The sequence below is a fragment of the Micromesistius poutassou genome, assembly GCF_964030765.1.
Source record: "Micromesistius poutassou genome assembly, chromosome: 10".
In the NCBI taxonomy this organism is placed as follows: domain Eukaryota; kingdom Metazoa; phylum Chordata; class Actinopteri; order Gadiformes; family Gadidae; genus Micromesistius; species Micromesistius poutassou.
Genome location: NC_140280.1, coordinates 14,987,645 through 15,008,628, shown reverse-complemented (window position 1 = coordinate 15,008,628; position 20,984 = coordinate 14,987,645). Strand labels below are relative to the sequence as shown.

At 42.9% G+C, this 20,984-nt stretch overlaps 2 protein-coding genes across 2 annotated transcripts; one reads left to right on the top strand and one right to left on the bottom strand.

The window, feature by feature from the left end:
• Nucleotides 1-1,587: 1,587 nt before the first annotated feature.
• On the bottom strand, nt 1,588-5,939 carry ckma (creatine kinase, muscle a). The gene is made up of 8 exons (XM_084473934.1): nt 5,791-5,939; nt 4,371-4,579; nt 4,096-4,250; nt 3,832-3,964; nt 3,333-3,504; nt 3,074-3,197; nt 2,776-2,965; nt 1,588-2,162 (listed from the first exon to the last, which is right to left on the bottom strand). The coding sequence occupies exons 2-8, from the start codon at nt 4,561-4,563 to the stop codon at nt 1,984-1,986; spliced, it is 1,146 nt and encodes a 381-aa protein (XP_084330060.1). The 5' UTR covers nt 4,564-4,579; nt 5,791-5,939; the 3' UTR covers nt 1,588-1,983.
• An 8,659-nt stretch (nt 5,940-14,598) lies between these two features.
• Nucleotides 14,599-17,914, top strand: nccrp1 (P1, F-box associated domain containing). Its single transcript, XM_084474717.1, has 6 exons — nt 14,599-14,835; nt 15,414-15,494; nt 15,788-15,884; nt 16,485-16,580; nt 17,195-17,333; nt 17,705-17,914. Exons 1-6 carry the CDS (start codon nt 14,694-14,696, stop codon nt 17,846-17,848), a joined length of 699 nt encoding a protein of 232 aa, XP_084330843.1. The 5' UTR covers nt 14,599-14,693; the 3' UTR covers nt 17,849-17,914.
• Nucleotides 17,915-20,984: the final 3,070 nt, after the last annotated feature.

Genomic DNA, 20,984 nt, shown 5'->3' with positions numbered 1-20,984 from the left:
GTGAAACACTTCAATTTGTGGATATTTGCACAGGTACTTTATTTATTTTTTAGAATAATATCATAAAAAAAACTGGATTCATATCAGTCAGTTAATGGCTGTATATAAAATATATGAATAAAGTATATATCTTAGAGCTCAAGGTTTATTTATAGGTAGAGCAAGGGAAGTAATTCTAGTTAAAAACAGTTTCTGTCAATGACAACGGGGAACAATACTGACCTGCAATACTGCATGACTACAGAGTTTCGGTCTAAAGGGGGAAAATGAAAAAAAAAATGAAAATATCCACACCTACAAGTGGAAGCTACATGCCACATGGGCCCCGTTTTAGGTAAACCAACCAAGAAAAAAACAACAAATAAGTCAAAAGATATGGTGCTCTATGTGCTATCCTTTCCCCTGACCACAAGTATGCGAAAAATGGAAAGTTATTTAGGACCATATTGTTTGCAAAAATAAAAATAACATGGAATATTTGTTTACGTATGGAGCTTTTTAAAAGGTCCGTAAAAATATTCAGATATGTCCTTAATTAAAAAAGATGAAAAAAATACTCCAAAGGGAGCCGAAGGAAATGTGCTACGGAGAGAATTACCAATTTGTAAACGCTTCTACACTTTGTTATGAAGGAATCCACGCCCATCCAGAGACAAGCCCTGAATTTCTGAAAAGCCTTTGGATTGCATTCAAGCCATAGAAACATGGATTTTAATGATTTCAGACGACGGAAGGCCTCTGCTGGAATGCTAAGTATGTGTGTGTGGGGATTAGCGGAAGAGTTTGGCGGAAGGGGATGTATTGATAAGGAAGAACAAGGCCTCAATTTTGCGTTTAGCTGGACGGACATTTGTCCGACAGTGGAATATATTCTGTGAAATGTATAGAAAATGTATTTTGAGGGAGACCATGGTCGATGTGTGCTGGTACGTTGACTCAGACACGGATTGTCATTGGATGTGTGGAGATAGCTTAATTGTTACAGTATTATGTTCCTGGAGGAAACTTAGTATTTTAAAGTGCACTGTCATTCTGGAGCCAGATTTTGTAACCAGTTGTTGTAATATGCAAATGGGGACTAATGGAAGTGAAGAAGATGCACAGTTTGGTAATAAAGTGATTCTGCTCCCCTCTGCTGTTTGATCCTCCCCTCAGAAACAAACTGTAAAGTGAGATTTATTGGTTGTGGTATAAAAGGAAAAAATGGAGCTGACGATTAATAAAAATTCACATATGTTGCCATTTTTCCTCTATTTCTTTTTCTGCTCTTTTTAAAATGTCCATCTACATTGTTTTCATCAATGCTACTTTAGAGATTAAGAAAAACGATATATAGCATCATGCATATGGATAGTGTGTATTTGTCATGTTTCTTTCAGGCTTTTATCAGAAGCTACTTCCAACGAATACAGACAGGAAACTAATGACAACATTAGCGTTCGTCGTCTTGGTCAAACCCACGACTGGCTCACAGTCTGCATACCCTTTACCAAGGTTTACAAGACATACAGTAAGAAACAGGCCGCACATTTGCTATCTTTGGGAGACACACCAGTGCCACATAATAGACTCAGATTTGTATGGAAGTATCTCTTGGAGTTGTTTTTTATTGAACAGTTTCAACTAATGTTGACTTTTTACAACAAAAAGAAAGATGGTGGCACATCGGCCAGGCAAGCCCGGCTCAATGGATCCAGAGATGTTACCGCCAGAAAGAGAAAAGAGAGAAAGAGGAAGGAAAGAAGACCAGGAGAGGATAAAAAAAGAGGAAAAAAAAGAAAGTAAGAAAGAAAGTATGGTGAGAAAATAGAGTTGGAAGGAGTGAGGTGGGTGGGTGGGGAGGGGGAAAGAGGTGAGTCAAGAGTCTCTAGATGTGGCAGAGGAACCCCCCCCCCCCAGCCTGTTGGTTTGGCTCAATTGATTGCACGTCACGGTGTGGTCACTAGGAAAAGTGAAAAAAGGTGAAACATTGTCCTTCTTTTTTTACTTCTGGGCGGGGATCATGCTGTCGATGGCCTCTCCCTTCTCCAGCTTCTTCTCCATCTCCACCATCAGCTTCACGCCATCAACCACCAGCTGCACCTGGGCCACCTCGGAGGAGCCCAGACGGTCAGCGTTGGAGATGTCGAACACTCCACCCACGGAGGCGGTGTCCACACCACCTGAGGACACGGGTGGGGGGGGGGAAAAGATGAGAGTGAGCGACAGCCGGGGGAAAACGCTCACACGCGCTCTGTGTGAGAAGACACACAGTACCAGTCGCTTGGGATATTCTGGTAATCTGCTATTCTTCTATGCTTTTATCAAGGCTCTTTATTTGAGGATGTTTTTCAGGGAAATGGTCATGGGGAAAAAAATACTACGGAAATCACTTATGCTGTGTACTCTAAGGTACACACGGCCCTGCTGTGTACTCTATGGTACATACGGCCCTGCTGTGTACTCTAAGGTACATACGGCCCTGCTGTGTACTCTAAGGTACATACGGCCCTGCTGTGTACTCTAAGGTACATACGGCCCTGCTGTGTACTCTATGGTACATACGGCTCTGCTGTGTACTCTATGGTACATACGGCCCTGCTGTGTTCTCTAAGGTACATACGGCCCTGCTGTGTTCTCTATGGTACCCACGGCCCTGGTTAGCACTGGAGGCTAACATAAACACAGTGGCTGTTGGCACGCATACAAGCGGCGACCTCTGCTGTGTAATCTACGGTAGCAGCGGCTCCGTTTAGCGCCCGGAGCAAACAGGGAACACGCCGGGCTTTGCCGCACCTGTTCCACGCTTCTGCAGACGCAGCCTGCCGAGGATCTCCTCGAACTTGGCGTGTGTGCTCAGCTTGGGGAGCTTGACGTGCACGCCGCCGCGCAGGCCGGTTCCCAGGTTGGAGGGGCAGGTCAGCACGTAGCCGAGATGCTCGTTCCACATGAAGCCGTGGTTGTGCTTCTTGAAGATCTCCTCAATCTGGAAGACGGAGAGGAGGAGCGAAACAATGAAGGTCTTCCGTGTGTGTCAAGGCCGGAACCAAAACCAAGACTCAGCAGTTTGTAAGAGAGTTGCCGGTCAGCGTACCCTCTTGAGACCGACGCAGAAGCGTCTGAAGACCTCCCTCATGTTGCCACCGCCCTCCATGGCGATCACACGGAGATGGTCCTCCTCGTTCACCCAGACCAGGAAGGACTTAGCATCGTTGTGCCTGGCAAAAGGAACAGGCAGAGAGAGAGAGAGCCGACATGAGCCTGTTGGATTCAAAGAACAGGTGTGCCACAGAAACGGCCCTTCTTGTGTTCCTGAACCCCTGGACACAGGGGGGGGGGTCGGTGGTGCTCACCAGATGCCTCTGCCGTCGGGCCAGTCACGGGCCATGCCAGCGCAAGTCAGCAGGGGGGAGACGGGCTTGTCGAACAGGAAGTGATCGTTGATCAGCTGGTCCTGCTCGGCGTCGGTCATGGACTTCAGGGGGTAGTACTTTCCCTTGAACTCACCGTCCAGGCTGGTCAGAGCTGAGGGGGAGACGAGCAACACAGCAACACGAACACATGAAGGACGGACGCCATCTCTTCAGAGCAGCATGCTGTCGTGTTCTCGCTATCGTTTGACGGGAAGTGACTTAAGGACTACATTGCAGTATTGATCAGTTCTGTTCTAACCCTAACCCGCAGTAACGCGTGAACAAGGAACAACAATACATGACCCTACAACACCCCTGAAGAGATTCACCATTATCCCATCAACTGCTGATTGTTTCGTGTCTAAGGTATGTCCAACTGCCCCCCCCCCCCCTCCCACCCCCTTTTTTGCTACTTTCGATAAAAACTAAATCAGCTTACCCTCAACGGACAGCTTCTCAATGGCTCTGCGCTCCCCACGGCTGTTGTGGGGGGGAAGGGTGTACCCCTTGATGCTGCGACCGGTACGCACACGGCTGGACAGAACGTAGTTGGGGTCCAGGTCGTCACCTCCCTAAACAACAAGCCGGCCATTAAATAGCAGCAACAACAGACGTGTGACGATGTGTAATTGAATGGGACCTTCCACTAGCGCAGACATTGCATGGGCCGCGTCACGTACTGGTGTGACCGGTGTTTCCGTACCTTCAGGTTCTCGAAGTTCAGGTCGGTGGAGTGCTTGTCTGTGGGCTTGTATCCACCATGACGGTCGGAGATGATGGGGTCCAGCAGATCCTTGAAGACCTCGTAGGACTCCTCGTCACCGGCAACGCAGCCAACGGTCATGATGAAGGGGTGACCTGAACGAGCGAGGAGAAAGAGCGGGAGAATCGTTCAGACGCGAGACGGTGCTGAACGGTGAGAACATGGGCCAGCGTGGGCTCTGTGTTGTTTCATTGATGTGGCTTTGCACGGCTCACCTGGATTATCAACACCAGTCTGAATGACATCGTCCAGGGTATAACCGCTAGGAGTCTGCTTGTCTCTCAGCTTGCCATAGATCTCCTTGGTCAGAACCTTGGCCATATGGTTGTTGTGCGTGGACAGGTCGGGGAACTCATCCTCAACTTTGAAGTTGAGCTTGAAGTTGTTGTGGGTGTTTCCGAAAGGCATGATTGCGTTTCACACACTGCGAAGAGAAAGGATTGTATGTGAAACAAAATTGTATCTGCAAAACAGAGATTGTGGCTTTGAAAGCACTAGTCCCAGACACACGCTCTTGCATGTGTGTGTGTGAATATAGTGGTGCAATTGATGCCTTTGGAATGTCCCATATAGTGAGGGAACACTGGGAATGCATGATAGCCATTGGGACAGGTGCACAGCACAGGAATGCCGGGAACTAGTGTAACTCAATTCCCAACAGATCAAATGTCATGTATAAATAGATTTAGTGGGTGGAACCTCTGTTAAGAAATTCTTTGTAACATACACCCTCCCTCACTAATCAACCATTCTGATTATGTAACAACGTGAAACATTTTTAACTCATGTTTTGTCATGAATTGTCCATCAGGTTAATAAAGCGTCCTCAAAATCTTTTAACAAATCAAAATTAAAATTTTCAACAACAACTTAAAATCATACATATCATACACATACTAGTCTACACGTATATACAATTTCTGACATTCCTGTCGCTTTAAACATTTAAAAACACATGCATTACAAAACACATCACCCACATACATAACATTGAATAAATCACTGTATTAACTGTGCATAAAATGCAATGCCATTGACAATATTTTACACTTTGCTAGATTGTTTGGGCCTGAAAAAGTGTGAACTTTTGATTGTGAGTGGCCGGGGAAATTATACGACTAGATATTCAAAACGTCAAGACCCTTTTACACCTGCTCCGAGCCAATGTGTGCCACAAGGCACCACCTGTCCAAACATATCCAAGTCTAAAGAACAAGACCTTACCAAGAACATGGAACACTCTTGCAATGTGCATGTTTACTGCTTCAGCCCCCACAGCTACAGTCCATGCAGACCTCATGCACATACATTTTGTACACAGAATCAAGGACATTTTCTGCAGCGTCCAAAACCTCCTCAACTGATTTTCTTTATATTCCAGAACACTGAACTTAAACCTGAAATACTAAACCTAAAAAGCATCCTTCCGCAGACAGAATGATGACAAAACAACAAGTCAAAACACAAAAACTCCAATGCCGCCCTTTAACTAAGGAAGCCGATACTTCTTAGCCACTGCTACAGTTTGGAGGCATCTTCAAGTCAATTCAGTTGTCCATATATTTGCATTGCCTTCCTTAATTCCGCCCATATTTCTGTGAGATTGCCATTTTCGTTGATTTTGTATGTATTTACCTGCACAGTCAAGAAAAGAAGTTACTGTCCGATCCTGTTCACCAAAACCAAAATAGGGGTCACCCAACTTGACTGCTGTTCTCTGGCGCTTATATACTCATAGGAACCAGAGGAACAGCCATTGGCTTTGCTATTTTGGTATCTGCTGGGCCCCCATTGGTCGGGGCCGGTAGCTGGTCAACGAACAGCTCCTGCAGTTACGTCTTGGATATTCAAGACAGGCGCTGAACTTGGCGCCCATACATAGAACCAGTTGGTCAGAGGAGTTAGGGAGGGGAGGAGGGGGAACATTGGGGCAGAGGTGTGTGTAGCGGCAGGGGTCATGAGACAGTGAGATAACCCTAAAAAGCTGAGCAGCATTATTCCCAATCGTGTTACAGTGGGTAGAGGAACCTTGTGTGTGTGGAGGGAAGATTCAGAAAAAGAGGTGTTTATCTGTGCCAAATTAGCAGCCACCTATTTTAAGAAAGACATTTATCAACCTCCAATCAAATGTCAATGCGTACCGCTGTTTAGGGGGTCAATGAAAGGCTAATCCAAACAAGTCCAAATATGCTTACCTCAAACATGTGATGGATTGATGAAAATGTTGTTTTAGGGATAACCTCACCCTAGTTTTCCTCTATCATTTCCTAGCAGACTGTAGCTAAATGCAGATAGATCTCCTATAGGCAAGGAAGCTAGGTTTGCTCTAATTTTTCAGGCCAATGGTTGGACACCAAAGATTAGAAGTAATCCTACAGCTCTGGGGAATGTTAAAGATGATAGACGCCATTGCTGCACATAAGCTTCATTAGAGGCCTGCAAATTGGATTCTCTCAAATGTCTTGCACCATTTTACCCATGCATATCCAACACAGCTGACAGCTGTTTGAAAGCTGTTTAGTAGTTGATTTCACCAACTGCCAAGATTGTTGAAAGATTGAAAGACCAAATTTTAACCATTCCACCTCACATCTTCTGCTTTGTTGTCTACATTTACAATTATATTTAAATTTAGGGCATTTACCAGACACTTTTATCCAAAGCGACTTACAATAAGTACATTTGTCAGAAGAAGGAGAAACAATAGATCGCTGTCGGTACAGTAAGGATGTTCATAGAACCAAGTGCAAAGCAAAATTCAAACACTAGGTTAACCCATTCCCATATACAACAACGCTAGCTAGAATAGATGCTACACAACTAAGTACTTTTTATTTTTTTGTATACCATGTTCCTCATAGGGAATGTGTGGCTGTTACATCAGTCCAAGAAACAGAAAACATCACTCAGTCCTTTGCATTGGATAGAATGGACAATATTCACAGTGTTGTAGATTGTGATGAAGAGGATGATGATGAGGAGCTGTGCTGCTTATGCTTATGATTGACTGAGATGCCTCCACCTCTATTTGACGTTTGTGAAAAGTCTGTGGCCCAAGGCGCCCTGCCCTGTTTCATCTCTGAGCAGGTCCTTCGGTCTTTCTACAATGCATTGCTTATTTGAGACTAAATCGTGCTTGAAGGTCGTTGTTTGGGTGTAGCTGAAACTCTCCAATGGCTGTGGCAGACCACAAATATTCATTCACCTCCTTCCCCGACACCCTATCACCCGTTGAATGCAACCCGTTTTTAAATACTTTTCTTTGAGGGCCATAAGGGTTTGTTAGTAGAGGCACAGATCCAAGATGAATTAGGTTGGGTGGGGGGGCTGTAGGGGGGTTATCCCCACTTCCCTTGCCAACTGGCAACAGGCGCTTTGGCCTTTTCCCCCCCTTGACCGACACCGGCTTCACCCAGTCACTCCCTTTCCCCATTTCCCCGTGTCTGTGTCCCACCATAAGTAACGATTATGTCCTGCAATCCCAGATCCAACAGCCCCTAACCCTTACCTACCACCACCACAGCCTTCACCTTCATCACCTTATCTCACCTCATCTCATCTTCATCTCAAGTCATAAGTACATTCTTACATAAGTACACACTTACATACGAGTACACACTGCTCCAACCAGTCCCGGGGTTGTGTTACACCTCCCGTCATATGTGCCCTGACCCACCACAACACACCCCACTCCCACAAACCCCTCCTTCCCCATGAGTGTCATGTGACACAGCTGTCTGCCGCCTGTCCCCTTTCTCGTGGGGGGCTACCAAATTAGTCTCTGTCCAGGCTTGCCCTACTCTGTACCCACCCCCAACAACTGACACCCAAATGCATGCATGCACTCATGTCTGCACAAACACACGCACGCACGCGCGCACACACACACGCACACACGCACGCACACACACACATACACACACACATACACACACACACAGACACACACACACACAAACGCACTTCAACATGTCCCATTCACATTTGCTCAAATCAAGGTACAGTTCATGCATTACTTTCGCACACTTTAACATATAATGGCACCACTTTCAGTGACACTAGCTGACAGCTAGCACGCAGCTTTAAGGTGCATCTTTTTATGCATTCTCTCCAACACTGACACGCAGCAAGAGTGTGAGGGTCCAGGGCGAAAGTGTGCAAGGGGAGTAGCGGCCTGGGCAGATAGCAGCGGCACCGGAGGGTGGGGGTCGGCACTCCTGAAGGAGTAGGGGAGAACACATTTCTCATCACGCCCAGCATCCTCCAAGGACAGTTATGCAACGCGCCTGTGAAATCACCGCGTTAGATTGCGTCTGCTCCAGTTCTGCGCTTTGAAATTCCTTTCAAGCTTCATAAGATATTGAAACCCCGACAGGCCAATCCCATTCTGTACACCCCCATGTTAAACCATGCCCTACCGAACCCTAATGACTTCTGAAAAATGGTCCAGTCCCTTTAATGTGGAAGAACCGTTTATCCCTGTTTTGAACGGGATCTCCTCAAGCTACTAAACACATACTGTAGAGTTGACAATTTCATGATCTTGTTCCAAAGAAGCGATCCATGGGTGTCTTGGGAAAAGGAAACTGAGTTCACGGCTATGGAGAACACCACTCTCGTTGCGTGTATGACTTGACCCGTGGAGAGAGGAAACCGATAGCAATGAGGCGTGTTGGAATAGCTGCAGCTGCTCCCATCGCGGCGTTGAGTGTGTTTTCATGCAAGTGTTTTGGCAGCTATCCAGTGTACAATATGTGCAGCCATTTTCTGCATGTCAAATTCACGTACAACCAGGTTTGGTTATTTGCCTGGCAACGGAAAATTGTACTTTTGCTGCCGCCTCTATAAATAAAACATTTGTGGCCAACTTTATTTATAACTTGTTGCCTGCATTAAAATGTCCACCTGTCTATGTCTCTATAGTAGAGAGATGCAGATACTGTTTACAATGTGCACATTGTATTGAGGATGGAAAGACTAATTGGGTAATGCTAATTCGCAGTCATGGAACATCATTTGTGGAGCCTGTCATATTTATTTCGAAGACATTGACTTCAAAGCCCATTTAACTTATTTTGTTGAATTTATATTTTGGTTGTTAAAACTGCATTCCCACATTGGGTTGTGTAATGTCCACGGAACACATATCTTAAATAGGTGGCAGTCTGCAGGGCCTGAACATTGTGTGAATCCATCTCGCTGGAGATCGATGTGCATGTGTGTCTGAGGCCTCACCATTGAAAGGGGAGCTGGTCCCATGGTGAGTACAGCGTGTGGTCAGGCAGCAGGCTATATTTACCCCAGGCTTTGGTTGTCCATCTGCAGCAGGTCAAGCACCAGCCCACCCCTCAAGCTGATTCAATTTCACCAAGTCAGGTTTTTAACGTTTTCTCGCTCTGATTACCTGCTTGGACAAAAAGCATATCTGGAAAATACAAATCTGGGAATCTGTATAATAATGATTCATTTTAAGGAAATTCCAAGATTCGTATTTGCTGATATTGCCGCAAAGATATTGCACATAGCAATTGCAATGGCCAGAGCAGGCTCGGTCAGGCCAATGTATTTTTTTTTTAAATAATCATTAAAATTATCACATGCAAATTCATCTAAACATGTGTAGAAAACGATATAGATATGTGAAAAAAAAAAAATGCCATAAATGAAAAAGACTATATGCTAAAGATTCATATATAGCGGATGTCAAACCTAAGCCAGAATTTGTGTACACTATGTGCCCTCCATTAGAAAAATGTTCATTATGGTGCATAAAGGTCATGTATTTCTGTAGCTGTGAACATGGTACATGGTTGGCTGCAAGTGTTGGGAATTTAACATGTGATGCAACCGTGGCCTCGATGCATACAGGAGGCATATGCATGTGCCAGCTGGGTCAGGGTCAATACAGCTGTTACTGCAGCCATTAAGCCATGGATGCCTCTACAAATATGACGTATAATTACTTCATTAATCCTAGACAGGAAATGTGTTTTTTTTATAAGAATAATCCTACAAGAAGTATACAGAAAATATGTCCTTATACACAAAAGTGGTAGAAATGGAGATGATTGAATCGTAATTTTATATTATGCATGCGTTTAGGTATATGTTGTTTAGTAGTATAGGCCTACGTTTAACCTATTCAAGTTGCTGGGTCCAAATTTCCCCTGAACCCCTGCTAAAAAGTCCCCTCATGTGCTCTGTGTTAAACAGAGCGGAACAACTGGGGCACGCAGTAGCACCATTAGTGTGTACTTTAAGCAGGTTTATTTATTCAGAGGGTCCTGCCTCATCCACCCGGAGCAGTGCTAATGTCCTCCATAGCGCTTTCTCAGGTCAGGGTGTTTGTTCAAGTGCTTGGAGCGGATCAGCTGATGGAGAGAACCGTGGGCCTGGGGCCAGTGTGGTCAAATGCTGGACAACATGCCTGACCCACGGTACATACATATAGGAGGACAACAGGTGTCCCTCTGGAGGAGCCACTGCTGCTGCGACACATGGAGCATGGGGGGAGGTGTTTGTTGGTTCACAGCCCAACTCCAACTGGTGAACGTTTACATGAGGCTGCTCCGACTGATTGGCGGCTGACCATCACCCTCACACTGTTTATATTGTTGTTGTCAAAATCGTTGTCGGTCATATCTTGACATTCTTGATATGTATGTATGTATGTTGATTTGTTTATTTGCACAATTTTACGCATTTTAACGCAAATCTTACACTTATAAGATGTGCACGCTATATCAAAACAGACATTTTTATAGTAATTGTCTGTATGCCATTTCAGTAGCACATATGTATTTGTTTTATGACATTACCCTGGTCATTCACCCTTACCAATGCATTTGTGCAGATGCACTCTTTGCTGCTTTAAGCTAAGTTGTTTTCAAAGTTTGTTTTATTAGTAGTCATAGAAGAATTAGAAAGAATGATCTCCCTGCATTTCCTTAATGCCACACACACCACCCCCCCCCACCCCTTCCCACACACACACACACACGTCAGTGGAACAATTTCAGTGGTTATTTTTACCTTAACAGGAGGGGGGGGGGGGGAGGGGGAACCATTGGAAACCAGCCAGAGCATTTACCTTCAGAACGCATGCACACTAAACATGCACTCCATGTATTCTACCTACAGCTTTTAAAAAAGGGTTACAGCTGTTAATACTGTACACAAATGTACCTTACAAAGTATTTATATTGGAATTAACAAAAGCCATGTCCATCTCTGAAAGAGATTAAACTGACTCTGACAGTTAAACAATACATGTAGGCAATAGGTGTTTGCACAGGGAGCATGTGTCATGCTGCTAAACGCTAAAATGACTAATGATGTGGATGTTGCGTTTTCAGTATTCTGTCTGTTAGCTAGCCTGGCACGGCCCTCTGTATAAACAGTGCACTCGCGAGGACGTCAAACCGATACCTCCTGAGACTAGTGCTGTTGCAGTTTTTTTTAATATGTATTTATACTTTGTGTGTTTATAAAGGGTTATGTTTTTTTTGCATTGTCTTTTAATACGGGTCTTCCAGAATCCAGGATGCAGGGTTCTGTGCAGGTGGTCATGAATGTATCCTGATAGGAGCACGGCTTGTGCAAACAGACTCTGCTGCCCTCTGTTTCCCTGGCTTCCTCCCAGAACTCCAGGCCTTATATGGTCAGGGGTGTTCTCCACCAACCCAGCAGCTGACCCATAAATTACCCTCCTTAACTCCATGGCAGACGTGCCGCCGACCCTCTCCTCCCTCTAGCACTCTATTTCTCTCACTCACTGATTTATATATATATTTATATATATTTATATGTGCAGAATATATATGGTATATCAACAGCTAGATAATAATGCTTCCAGCATAACCAAGAAATAACACTAACCAATTTGATCTAACCTTAACTCAAAGTTAAGTCCAAACCCAAGTTGCACCGTGTTCATTCTACGCAAATGATCACAAAAAGCGTTAAATTACACAGTTATTTGAAAATGATGACATAAATACACAACAAGTTGACTTCACTGTTGACACACACAAAAAAAGAGTGTGTGGCATGGGCATCCACATGGTGGGGCTATTTATTTACTAAGCTCTTTTACAACCACCACTACCTACATTGGCTCGCCCCTTTGTGACAGTCAGTGTAAAGGTAGTGAAAACACAAGCCAAACATGGCTTGTGAACTGCCATGAAAGCCATCACTAAACGAGCCAATCAAGAGAAAGGTTTATTTGATTTTGTGTCAGTGCTGGTGGGGGTCCAGATGGAGGTGCTGGTAAAGGTACATAACAGCGAAGCCGGTCACCAGTGTGACCAAACCGAAGAGGACACAAGAGTCTGAGCCCCATAGCACTTTGACCTCCTGTACAAACACAGTACATACATGTGTACAAAATGTACCACACAGTCACCAAATAAATCATATGGAAACGATGTGGAGAAGGGCCAATGGGATAAATGCACTATTTTAGTATAGTTCAACCAATCAATGAAACACCATCTGATTTTCAAATTATTTCTCTTTTTTCTCAATGGAATGAAAAAAAAGAGATTATCAAACTGTATTATTGCTGTTGTGGAACAAATGGTCATCATATCAGGCACTCACTCACCATTCTCTGAAGGATATTGGAGACCTCATCAGCGACCTCTCTGATCTGGTCAGCGCCCTGACCAGTGGACATAATGGGGTCCATATTGTGCTCCACTGAGATCTTCTCTGGCTCTGGCTGAATGTCCACAGATGGAGAACCAGAGGAGCTATCTAAACGTTTCACACAAGAAAATATCAAACTGCAGTTCAGTTGTTCACCACCCCCCCCCCCCCCAACAATTTGCACGTAGGGCCCCCAAAAGCTTAGCAATGGCTCTGGATCCTGCAGTCAGTCCAAATAGTGTAGTACAAATAGTCTTATACTCAATCTATATCAAAGGCTATGATTTGGTTTATTTCCACACTATTTACAACAGAAATATTTAATGTTGTAGCCAGTTAGCGCCAAACAGGTTCCACAGACTTCAACTACACTGAGAATGTAGCTGAAAATAACGTTCTGCGCTTTGTTTTCCAGTCTCTGACTCAAGAGCAGGGGACAGTGTCATCGGACAAGGCAAGTGTATTTAAATAGCACCCGTCAAACACAAGGCCGTTCAAAGTGCCTAATCTGTCACCTGTCAACGTTGGCGAACCTGCGGCGGAGTTGTTCCGCAGAACAGATGAGGGTGGGGGGAAGGACGTCAGGAGGGTCTGCGTGGCAACACTGTAGGTCTGGTGGGTCCTGCAGCGGTTAGAGAAGCATCTCTCTTTTCCTGGACAATGCTACACAAGCATAATATCATATATATATATATATCGCTCCAGTTTTCATAATATTGCAGACTTTTATCCAAAGTCACTTCGAGGTACCACTAGACTAGAGACATTGTGCTGACAACAATGACAACAGTGATATTGTGTGTGTGTTTTCTTTTATGATCAGCCCGTCAGGGAATTACTCATAACTGTAGGAGGTGAGCAAGAGCCCATTGAGCAACACTCTGCATGTTGCAGTGACTTATAGGCTGTTTTATGTCATCACCGGTGTCGTTTGTAGCGTAATAATGTGTAACAGCATGATACACAAATCGCTCCGGGCATCCAGGCTTGTGGATTTACAAATATGAACCTATCGTTTCATATATTTTTTCGCCTTAAGCAAATGTGTGCCTTTCAAAAATGCTTGTAGGCCTTCTTAATGACTGCTGGCTCGGTCTTGCATGCAGCCTTACAAGCTAACTTCATATTATTATTATTATTATTATTATGTTTTGATGTCTGCAAATGGTCGAAATAAAGTCAGGTTGTGACCCGGCGTATATTAGACTTGTTGAATGCATGTTTGCTGGGAGCGGTTACACCACTCTGAAGTAAGGTTTCCTTGAAATCACCATTTCTCTAAGATTATGTTTTCCTGTCAAAATGAAGTCATGTTGTGACTCGACGTCTGCTGGACTTGTGTTGTGTTTCTTGGGTATAATTAGGTCTATCCCATTCATATCCCACCGGTTGATATGTTCATCCACTAGGTGGAGCCAGAGGTCCATACTGAAAATGTAAACCTAAACCCGAGTAACCGTGTTTACATTGGCATTTATCAGTTTATAGCCATTTATCAGTGTCAAAGTTAGGCTTCATGCCTTTATATGTATTTACATATAGGGAAGTTCTATAGGCGGATACGATTGGGTTTAGTTAAAGTTTAACCATACGCCATAATGCGTCACCGAGAAAACGTGTAATTTTATTGCAACACCAGGTTTTTCATCAGTTTAATGATGAAAAACCTGGTGTTGCAATAAAATTACATTAATGATTAAACTGATGAAAAACCTGGTGTTGCAATAAAATTAAACGTTTTCTCGGCAGTTGCGCTAACGGTTGCGCTAACAGTTGTTAGCGCAACCGATTAAATTAATCGTAACGTTAGCGCAACTGCTATAATAAATGTCCGCATAGACGTCCTGGTTTCTCATTGTGGATGTAACCCTACAACCTTACACACCATGGCTGCCCTCGACTGGAACCAGAAATGCCAAAGTGAGTGGGATCTCCAAGGCATGTCGATGCCCGACTGCGTAGATTGGAAGCAGGTCTACGAATCCAAGCCGCTCGGACGGAATTTGCTGAAGAATCCGACGCCTTACGGTATTACGTCACTGATGGCTCACACGTTCTTGTTTTGATTTTAACCGGCAGACTTCCCCTGTTCTATTCACCAGTGTGCAGTTAATTTGTCAGCTCAAAACCATTTTCGTGCTTGGATAACTGCTTGACTAACACTTTCGAAAATGTTATTCTCAATCTAATATTTTAGTTTGTATTATAGCCTACTGTCTATCTGGCAAATAGCTTCGTCATAAATTACATTCAACATTCATTCAAGTAGGTCTATGGCGTTAATTCCTCCGTCTTTCTGCGGAATAGAGTAACATGTGACATAATCTTAAAATGTATTTAATTTATTTTCATAGAAATGTATTTATTTTAAAAACATATCGTACATGATGCATCATATTAATTAATTAAATGAATAGAATTGCACAAAAATTAAACAAATACTCTTTTAATAATGTGTGACAGCTACATAATCATGTGCCCTCTCACTAAAACATACCAATGATCATTGTGATAGTCACAGTGGGATTACTGCACAGTCCACACATGGGCCACCACACCCACTATGCAGGTGTATCATGTCTTTGTGTCTTTGAATTCCTCCACAGGTTTGACTCACAACACCCCTCCTCCAGAACCAATGTGCAGTGGACTCGCCCCACAGGGACCTCCCCGTTTCAAAGCCGAAGGTGAGAGAGAGACAGAGAATTTCCCATTATCCCATTTAGTCTCATTTATTTTGCATGCTCTATATACAAGTCACAGGAGTGATCTTACACAAAAAAACAAATCAAACAAAAGTATACATATATATATATATGTGTGTGTATATTATGAAATAATCCATTAAAACCTCAGCATTGTGGTGCAAGAGCATAAAGAGAGAGAGAAGAGGAGAGGACAGTTTGCAGATTGAAAGTTTGAAGCAATGTATCAAATCTCTTGCATGTATTATTTACTTCTTGTTTTTCTCTACATCTAGGTAACTACACTGACTGGACTACCAGAGAAGAAGTTATCCCCTACGATGCAAGTGGAATACCCAAAGGCGTGGCTATATGTGATTTTACCCAGTACAGGTACAGTAGTACTTTACTGTATGTTAATTAGTAATAATACTTTACCTACAGTACTGTGCTGCTTAGTTCAAACCTCACACACACCCTGTTAGTAATAAAACATGATGTCTGATTACAACCAGCATGGCCAAGCCCAATCTACAGCAACGTCTCTAGAAACAGTTCACCCACCCATTGACGCAATTTAGGGTGGAGGACAATTTAGAAATATTTGGTCCCCGCTCTTTCACCAGTGTTACACTTCCTTTTTATTCCAGAATATACATCAAAAGAAGATTGCTGCTGGTATACCAAGCATGTGATTAAAACACATTTACAAACAGTAAAATCACAAGGAATCATAACAATAATAAAATATATATAAATGTATGCAATACATACAAAATGAAAGCTATGTTCACGGAGGTTGCAATCTGTAGTCAAATGTGCGGTTTGGGCTTTGGGACAAAAGTGCAGGTTACGACAGAAGCACAATCAGTAATATTGGTCAGTCACTGCTGACCAACACCAGCCGTCTGTCCCAACCCACCTGTCACACATAATGTGCACCCCTGCACCCACCTGTGTGTGTGTGTTAATGTGGTGTCTCTCGGTGCACAGATGGTTCACTCTGGAGCAGCAGGTGGACCTGAAGGCAGAAGGATTGTGGGATGAGTTGCTGGATAAATGTCAGCCAGACATTGCGATACAAGACTGGTGGGTTGACATTCACATGAATGAATAGAATTGAACACTAAACTGAATTTATTTTCTGCATGTGTTTTGTATTTTTGTGGTCGTCTCTATACGACTGGTACAGGTTAGGATTTGATTTCAATGGGGGCCAGGGTGAGAGAAATAGGATAAGAGGCTTTGGATAAGAGCATCCACTAAATTGAATATATATTTTTAATAGCTTATATAACATTTAAGCATATGGTAATTCAATGAATGATGTATGACTGAAACAAATTTTCAACTGAATAGCTTTCCATTATAAACAATGTCTCCACCTCATAATAATAATTTCATCATAATGGACTCATTCATCGTAAAGGATTTATCGATCATTCATTATAAATTATAAATTACCCTTTTTTCCCTCATACCGGCTGTCAGACTGTTGCCCTGATCTATCCGCAGACAGTGAATGAAGTTTAGATTGTTTTATACTTTTGTATAATATTTAAAATGTAAAATAAAAAAACTTTTTGGGCAACGTTGTTAGGGCAGCAGGCCCAGTGCTGTGGGAAACCCTGTGTTCTATGTGAGGGGCTGTCTGGAACAGAGGGCCTGAACCTGCTCCCCCTGTTGTGTGCTGGGGTGAGCAGGTATGAGGAGAGCCAGGTGCATAAGAACATCTACCAGCTGCATGTCAAGTTACTGGCCGCCGACGGCCAGACGGTCATCTCAGAGCACTCTGTCCAGCCTACTGAGGACCTCAGCTACTATTCACACACCTGGAAAGAGGTTTGTTGGGCTGACACCACACCATACATCCAATCCCAAGGCCCCATTCAATGAAGGCCTGTATCTGGATAATCTGGTCTTTTCTTTGGTATAATACACATCTTTAGTTTACCCAATGTATAATGATTTGGTAACAGGTTAGACTTGTTTCATCAAGTTATTATTGTCATTTTAATTATTTTCAATTATATTTAGTCCTGCAGCTCACTGGTAAGGTGTCGTTTTGGGCCATAGAACATAATACTTTGGGCGCCCCTGTATTAAATGTGTTTGACTCAATCAGACTAAAATCCTCCCAGCTTGGATTTCATATTCATTGATGCTCAAAATAACCAGCCATGTTATTCATAAATATCTTTGTCTGCCTGTAGGTGTCGCACGTGTTTACAGGCTATGGTCCTGGGGTGAGGTACGTCCTCTTCAGCCATCGAGTGAAGAACAAGTTCCAGCTTGAGTTATTCCCTACTCTTGTCACCGACAGCTCAGTCATTGTCAAACCGACCAAATCCAAATAATCAGTCCATAACTCATATGGAGAAAGAAAATATCGCTGGATATTTCAAGTCGGTGAATTAAATGGCCTTTTATTGATTTTGGAGATAACAATATTCAAATGTGGATAGGTCACTGTTAAAACCATTAAACACATTTTTTATCATGATAATGACTGAGGATGGTTGTTTGTTGATGTTTGATCCATTTTATTAATAGGCTACCAATAACAATACAATACCAATATAATTATTTGAGACATTGCAACTAACATAGACATCGTTAAAGTAACAGCTTTTTTCTTTAATTAAAGCTACTAGAACCGCATTTACTTTATTACAAGCCTACTGCTCCATAGCGGTTTGCACCAATCAAAGGTTTAGCGAGCAGATGCGCATGCGCTGTAGCACTGGTGTGTATGACCAGCCACATGGGTATGAGGAGCAGCATCTTCATTGTTGTTTTGGAAGTGTGAGTTAACGGGAAAGTTCATCCGTGAGTCCGCCTGTGTGTAAAGACTCGGACAGTTTACTACAGTGTTTTCCGAGTATTTCTGAAGCAATGCCCACTCTCTTGTGCCCTAGGCGAAAATGTAAGATTCAAGTTAGTTAGTTGGTCAGTAAGAAGTTAGTAGTTATTGAAAAGGTTTTTGTAACATGTATGTTATGGTTTACACAATTCCGACAAATTAATTGAAACAAAATATGATAAATATGATCTGTGTCGTTTTTAAATTGTATAATACGGATGCTATCCACAGGCCTACAGGGGGGGGGGGGGGGGGGGGGTGTTGTCGAGGAGGGCATACCTAAGCAACGTCCCTGTGCACGTCCCTGGTTGACACCGTAGATGTAGGGCTTAGAATAAGGTAAACACGGGGGTCAGTGATACCATGGAAGTAGGACGAAAGAAGAGATGTAAAGGACTTGCAAACGCACCGCACAGACTGGTACTTTATCCTCTGGTGGGCCGCTGTAAAAAAAAAACATTTGAATAGCCTAAATCAAATGTTTCTTCTAAAGCCTGTTCCTTTCTGATTTCCTTGATGGAGAATTTAAGTCTATAAAGTCCTCCAATTGTCTTGCAAAAACAGTGTCGCCTTACGTGGATGCAATTGCACACTCTTCAATTGAGTGGTCGTTTTTCCATATGATACATCGTTTTTCCATGCGGAATATATATGGTATATCAACAGCTAGATAATAATGCTTCCAGCATCACCAAAAAATAACATTAACCAATTTGATCTAACCTTAACTCAAAGTTGAGTCCAAACCAAGGTTGCACCCTGTTCATTCTACGCAAATGGTCACAAAAAGTGTTAAATTACGCAGTTATTTGAAAATTATGACATAAATACACAAAAAGCAAGTTGACTTCACTGTTGACACACACAAAAAAAGAGTGTGTGGCATGGTCATCCACATGGTGGGGATATTTATTTACTAAGCTATTTTACAACCACCACTACCTACATTGTCTCGCCCCTTTGTGACAGTCAGTGTAAAGGTTGTGAAAACACAAGCCAAACATGGCTTGTGAACTGCCATGAAAGCCATCACTAAACGAGCCAATCAACGATCAATCACAGTACAAACATGTGTACAAAATGTACCACAAAATCACCAAATAAATCATATGGAAACGATGTGGAGAAGGGCCAATGGGATAAATGCACTAATTTAGTATAGTTCAACCAATCAATGAAACACCATCTGATTTTCAACGGCTCTGAATCCCGCAGTCAGTCCAAATAGAGTGTAGTACAAATAGTCTTATATATTTCCACACTATTTACAACAGAAATGTTTAATGTTGTAGCCAGTTAGCGCCAAACAGGTTCCACAGACTTCAACTACACTGAGAATGTAGCTGAAAATAACGTTCTGCTCTTTGTTTTCCAGTCTCTGACTCAAGAGCAGGGGACAGTGTCATAGGACAAGGCAAGTGTATTTAAATAGCACCCGTCAAACACAAGGCCGTTCAAAGTGCCTAATCTGTCACCGTTGGCGAACCTGCGGCGGAGTTGTTCCGAGGAACAGATGAGGGTGGGGGGAAGGACGTCAGGAGGGTCTGCGTGGCAACACTGTAGGTCTGGTGGGTCCTGCAGCGGTTAGAGAAGCATCTCTCTTCTCCTGGACAATGCTACACAAGCATAATATCATATATATATATATCGCTCCAATTTTCACTTTTATCCAAAGTCACTTCGAGATACCACTAGACTAGAGACATTGTGCTGACGAAAATGACACTTTATTAACACTTTGTTAATAATATAATATAATAACTCCTTCATCATTCTATAGTGAATTGCTATGGTGGACAGGTTCCACGTTAATGACTCGACACAGACTAACTCAGTTTCTCATTCACTCATTCATTTTTTTTTTTTCATTATTACACTCGAATGGCTGGACACGTCTGACGTCTGTTAACCAACATTATAGGCAACTTACTACTTCTAACTCCATCTATAGGCGCTTACAACGCTAACGCTTATATTGTTTTATCTTTGGTTTTACCAGTGTTCACAATTAATTCATGACCTTTAATCCCAAGCAGAAAACGTGCAATTTCGTTGACATACAATGCTCACCCTTTAACAGTGATATTGTGTGTGTGTTTTCTTTTATGATCAGCCCCTGTCAGGGAATTACTCATAACTGTAGGAGGTGAGCAAGAGCCCATTGAGCAACACTCTGCATGTTGCAATGACTTATAGGCCGTTTTATGTCATCACCTATGTCGTTTGTAGCGTAATAATGTGTAACAGCATGTTACACAAATCGCTCCGGGCATCCAGGCTTGTAGTTACAAATATGAACCTATAGTTTTGTATCTTTTTTCGCCGTAAGCAAATGTATGCCTTTCAAAAATGCTTGTAGGCCTTCTTAATGACTGCTGGCTCGGCATGCATCCTTTCAAGCTAACTTATTATTATTATTATTATTATTATTATTAGGCCTATCCCATTCATATCCCACCGGTTGATATGTTCATCCACTAGGTGGAGCCAGAGGTCCATAATGAAAATGTACCCTAAACCCGAGTAACCGTGTTTACATTGGCAACGTTTATAGCCATTTATCAGTGTCAAAGGGTTCATGCCTTTATATGTATTTAGGGAAGTTCTATAGGCGGATACGATTGGGTTTA

What these genes read in the sequence shown, in the direction of transcription:
- ckma (XM_084473934.1), bottom strand. Translation starts at nt 4,563, where the DNA reads ATGCCTTTCGGAAACACCCACAACAACTTCAAGCTCAACTTCAAAGTT. An exon ending in CCCGACGGCAGAGGCATCTG is followed by an intron (nt 3,198 to 3,332) that starts GTGAGCACCACC and finishes TCCTTTTGCCAG; the next exon opens with GCACAACGATGCTAAGTCCT. An exon ending in TCTGCAGAAGCGTGGAACAG is followed by an intron (nt 2,163 to 2,775) that starts GTGCGGCAAAGC and finishes CCGTGTCCTCAG; the next exon opens with GTGGTGTGGACACCGCCTCC.
- nccrp1 (XM_084474717.1), top strand. Translation starts at nt 14,694, where the DNA reads ATGGCTGCCCTCGACTGGAACCAGAAATGCCAAAGTGAGTGGGATCTC. An exon ending in GACATTGCGATACAAGACTG is followed by an intron (nt 16,581 to 17,194) that starts GTGGGTTGACAT and finishes TGGGGTGAGCAG; the next exon opens with GTATGAGGAGAGCCAGGTGC. An exon ending in ATTCACACACCTGGAAAGAG is followed by an intron (nt 17,334 to 17,704) that starts GTTTGTTGGGCT and finishes GTCTGCCTGTAG; the next exon opens with GTGTCGCACGTGTTTACAGG.